Source organism: Gossypium arboreum, chromosome 4 (assembly GCF_025698485.1).
Source record: "Gossypium arboreum isolate Shixiya-1 chromosome 4, ASM2569848v2, whole genome shotgun sequence".
Classification (NCBI taxonomy): domain Eukaryota; kingdom Viridiplantae; phylum Streptophyta; class Magnoliopsida; order Malvales; family Malvaceae; genus Gossypium; species Gossypium arboreum.
Genome location: NC_069073.1, coordinates 92,666,690 through 92,671,877, shown reverse-complemented (window position 1 = coordinate 92,671,877; position 5,188 = coordinate 92,666,690). Strand labels below are relative to the sequence as shown.

At 33.9% G+C, this 5,188-nt stretch overlaps 1 protein-coding gene across 1 annotated transcript; it reads right to left on the bottom strand.

Moving 5' to 3' along the window:
* Positions 1-1,614: 1,614 nt before the first annotated feature.
* Positions 1,615-2,765, bottom strand: LOC108459115 (putative homeobox-leucine zipper protein ATHB-51). Its single transcript, XM_017758477.2, has 3 exons — positions 2,556-2,765; positions 2,116-2,450; positions 1,615-1,899 (listed from the first exon to the last, which is right to left on the bottom strand). Exons 1-3 carry the CDS (start codon positions 2,644-2,646, stop codon positions 1,651-1,653), a joined length of 675 nt encoding a protein of 224 aa, XP_017613966.1. The 5' UTR covers positions 2,647-2,765; the 3' UTR covers positions 1,615-1,650.
* Positions 2,766-5,188: the final 2,423 nt, after the last annotated feature.

The following is a 5,188-nucleotide window of genomic DNA, read 5'->3' as shown; positions in this document are numbered from 1 at the left end:
AAGGCTTAGAACTGACCTTTATGTTACTTGAAACTTGAGACCCACTATCAATCTTTTGCGGTGGAAACAAGGGATCCTTAAGAGGGAATCCTGGTGGAGGGCTACCCAGCACTCATTTCCCTTTGTTAGATGTTGAAATTTTCCCAAATATTGCTTAAATACCCATGCAGTTTACCTTGGAGTTCAGACCTCAACTCAACACTAAATTCCTCTTTCAGTTCCTTGAATTTGTTCCCAATGCGATTGTCCAACTGAGAAAACTCAGAATGGAGCTTTGTAACTTCTTGCTGCAAATGAGTGACCTCGTTTTGCAAATGTGTGGAAATCTTGTTTCTGACCATGAGAAACGCCCAGCTTTGATATCTTTGTTAGGGATGATTTCCAAAATTGAAAAACAACCAAAATAGAGAAGAAGCAGAATAGAAATGAGGAGAGAGAGACTAGGATCTTTTCTGATTAATTGATAACAAACCAAACGTGTGTATCTCCTTCCCTCTGATTCTGTGATATGGGAAAGAAGAATTGCCACGTGGAACAAAAGAAAAGAAAATAGTTATAGGGCTAGCTAAAACACATCGTTTTGCATCAGCAAATCAAAACAATTTGTTTCATTAAAATCTCCCTACCCTAAACGTTGCGTTGCATATTATCTTAAAACATAACAAAATTAATAGAAATTAACGTAACTTAAACCCATTTCAACTAATTAATTCATCCCTTAACAATTTCAAATCTTTTAAAGTTTTATCATGTATTTGGAGGATCATATCTTTATACTTATGTTTAGATATTCATAGGACATGGATGTCTCACATGGATGCTTCAAGAAAAAAATGGAGCAACATAGTTTATTGTTTGTATGTGCTCTTACTTATTACTTTCATATTGTTTGCATGCATTTAGGGCATTGCCCAAGAGGCAGTGAAGAGGAGGAGACGTACCACAAGAAACCTTACTCTAGATCCATTGTTGATGCCACGTTATAGGTTATACAGAAGAGGAGGAGTGAGAAACCTAACGTACGTGATGCTGCAAGGGAAGCTGCTCTCCGGTGTGGGTGTGTTTTTTTTTTTTCGCATACAAAATTCATCTTTTCTTGTCATTGCTGATTTTGAAATGTATTATGCTGCGTATATGGAATATTGGTTGTTAACCTACTTTGCAGTGAAATCAAGGAAAGGCTTAAAAAAACTAAGGACGAAAAGAAGGCAAAGAAAGCAGAACAGCAAAGCAACAGAAGACGCAGAGAAAGGGTAGCATCCCTAAGGGTTCCGCACCGAAAGGTCCCAAGCTTGGCGGCGGCGGCGGAAAGTGCTTACTTGTTTTATTACTCTGTTTTTTCCTAACCAGAGAATTGAGAAATAAGTAATATGTTTATTTTGAAGTTATTGCCCTGTCGGCCCTGTTTTTTGCTTTTGTGTTTATCCTGTGCCATTAATTCAGTGTTTTGAGAGAGCTTGGAATTGCACTGTTGTCACGTGATGAAGTAAAATACATCTTTTTGTTGTAGCAAACTCTCCAACAAAAGTCCTCAAAATTGAGATGAACCTCTTCTTCATTTTACTAAAACTGTTTTAATTAAGCTAGCTCTAAGAGGTAACTTGTGCTAACTGCTAAATTAACAAACTCTATTAAGAAGATAGGAGTTCATTAGGGATTAGTAGGCAGCTGCTCACCCCAGTAGGTTGAACCTACTGGGTTTGGGTTATTCTTGTCTACATTGAAAAGATAGCTGCATTGATCAGCGATCGGATGATGGTTGTTTGGGACAACCATATATTTGTTAGAGCAATGAATCAAGGTGCTTTCGATGGTCTCTTCCCCGGAGATTTCCGTGTAACCTGTGGAGACTTGGTTTCTTGTTGGTTGTTCCCTTAGCATGGCTTTCAATTTCGAGACCTGCATTAGGGGCTCATTTAAGCAAATCTTATATTTGGCAAGTAAGAGAAAAATATAGTAGTATTTATGTTGTACATGTCATTTTATAAATGAGTTGTCATAAAATAAGTCCCAAGACAGAGTTGAAATGATTTGGAATGCATATGGCATATGAATGAAAAATGTGCATGAAATATGCAGGGTTTTGAAGATTGATCCCAGTGGCAGTGAGTAGACCTCATGTTGAAGCTTTTGGGTCTCCTTGGAGACAAGATGGAGGTGATGTTGAAGCGCATTGCATAAGCGCTCAAGCTCCTTAGCTTTCCAACGAGCACGCCTGTTTTGGAACCAGACAGCGATTTGTCTTGGTTGGAGTCCAAGCTCCCTGGAAAGCTTCATTTTCCTCCGAGGATCCAACTTTATGTCTTCTTGGAAACTCATCTCCAACCACTCCAACTGCTCATTTGTCAAACGCTTCTTCTTCTCTTCATTATTCATGTATATCTTCTTCTTCTTCTTCTTCTTCTCCATAGCTGCTGCCTCTGCTAATCCTACATTCATCATCTCCATACCTAAAAGAAAGGAGAAAAACAGCAATACATACATCCATACATATACATATAATCAAATAAAGAAAAACAGATAGGTGATTTGAGCGAGGGGGTTAATGGCTAAACCTGGAAAATATTGATCATAGTTATAGTTGTAAAGGGAAGTAAGAGAAGGGGGTTGTCCAGGAACAAAGGATAAGGTGCCATTCCATTCCATTTTTCATCAGTAGTTTTCTTAAAGATGAACTCCTTATATATTGGGAATCTATGGACCACTACCAACATCAATGGAGGAATGAATGTGTGTGAGACTGAAAGCAAAGGGTATCCTTTCTTGTCTATACTTTGGTATGTTGATGTCTGAATTTAAAGGGAGAAGAGAGATGAAACTAAAGGTGAGAGAGAGTGTTGTCGGTTAATTAGAAGACGAAATAAACAAAAAATGCAAATGCGGAATCATAGGTCTCCATCTGGTCCCAGAAACCTGGATCTATGTAGCTCACGTAAAGTAGTAGTCTGTTCTCTCTGCAGTATTTGTTTGAAAAATAATTAAAAATAGAGGTGGCTAGTAACATATAAAGTGAGAGTTGGGGCTCACCCTACTGTTTCACCCTCCCTATGCCATTGCCACCTTAACGAGCTGCAGAGAAAGGAGATCGTGTAATTTATCTTCATGGGATGGGATTTGGATTTAGTTTAATAAACCCATTGTTGTATATAGAATTGAATGAATTCCAGTATTGCTGGTGACCCGGGGAGGCCAGGCCTAGCTACCTATATATTATCATCAGCTGAGTTGGTGCAAAGAGATATGAAAAAGTGTTTTTAACTTTTTAATAGAGATGGATTTCATTGAAGAAGGAAGAAGGCTAGAAGCATTGAAACTGAACCTACACCTAAATGACGTCCTTGCTATCCTCTTTCACACACAAAAAAAAAAAAAATCCAATAGGGTTGCATAAAAGCATCTGAGTTGAGGCAACACAGGACATAAAAAGAGAGAGGTAAATGCACCGTTGGAAACAATGTGTGAAATAAGGTTACAAGTTACAACAGCACTTCATGTTCAATAACAGAACAGTAGAAAAACAACCCCCCCCCCCCCGGTTCCCCCCAAAAAAAGAGCTTTTCTGCTTTAAATTCTTTTGTTCCTCCCCTCCCTTTTTTTCTTTTTAATTATTCTTTTACGAATATATGAAACCAAAAATTATCTAGAGCAGTATATAATTTTTAGATTATTTAGAAAATTAGGTAATTATTATTTTTCTAAAAAATAGTATAAAAAGTGTTAAGTATAATGATAAGGCACATTGTTGAGACGGACAACCACGTAAAATAGTCATTTGATACTATGAGTTTATTATAGATGCATCATATAGGCTAAGGGGATTTAGAAATTCTTTTAGTAGGAGTAGGAATTTAAATATAATTTTTCATCAAAATATAAATTTATTATGTATTAATTTATAATTTCATCATTTTGAAGGATTAAATACAATTTTTTTTATTTTTAGGGAGGCTAAAGTGAAATTTTACTATATATATTAATTTATAATTTCTTTACTTATAAGAGGACTGAATTGAAAACTTTTCATTTTAAGAGGGCCAAAGTACCAATTTATCATATATGAATTTATAAGTTTTTTATTTATAAAATGACTAAATTGAAATTTGAAGTGCCAAGACCCTTGCTTGCACCCTTAACTCCGCCTCTACATGTAGTATTTATTTTCAATTCAAAATTAAAACTCAAAAAGAAAATTTTAAATGAATGATGATCAAGAGTCTAAACTTGCTCCTAACACAATAAACTCTTTTTTTTTGAAGCAACACAATAAAATCTTAAATATATATATATATATATATATATATATATACTTAAATGTTAATTCTTAATTTTTTTTTACTAGTACCTTAACAATTATGGGTGTTGAGATTATTGCACAGTCAAATCATCATAGAATTTGTGTCTTGATTGTCAAAAAGAAAATGATTTGAAATTTAATGCTCAAGGCCTCAACACTCATGAGTATCGAGTTTAACGTAGCCAACTCTGATTAAGATATTTATTTCTCATAAGCCCAACCAGCTCATTTAATAAATGGAATTAGACACGTATAAGAGTCAAGCTTTTCTCTTATAAATCCTCTAACAAGCACCTCTCTAACTCTCCCACTTAGGGAAAAAATTAAATTTTCTATTTAAGATTTATTTGTTTCATGAAAATTGCTTCTAAAAAACGATTTTGAAAAATCAATATTTTATGGTGATTGAATAAATTTGTGTAAAATAACTTTCATTATTAGATAATTTTTTAAAAATCATTTTCAAAAATTATCTTTAGTAAAACAAACACAACATAAATATTTTCTTAACTGAAAAATAATTTTCATTAAATAATTCTAAAATTATATTTGAGTATTAATTTAATAAACAACATTAGTTTAAAAGTTTTTTTATAATTAATCTAAGTATGAAATTTAATTAATAATGGATATCTATAAACACCTGAATAATTATTTAATAAACACGATGATAGTTTTAACAAATTATTATCTCTAGACTCTAATTAATTAATCTTTGCTTGGTTTTGCACCTATTAGGATTGACCCGATTAAGCAACAAGTAAAAAAAAATAGGGGAAAAATTGAGAAATTGAACACACAAATTTAACATGGAAAAACACCTCCAAAGAGGATAAAAAACCACAGGCAAAGATAATTTTACTATAATGGCAAAAGAACGAAGAGTACAAAAAA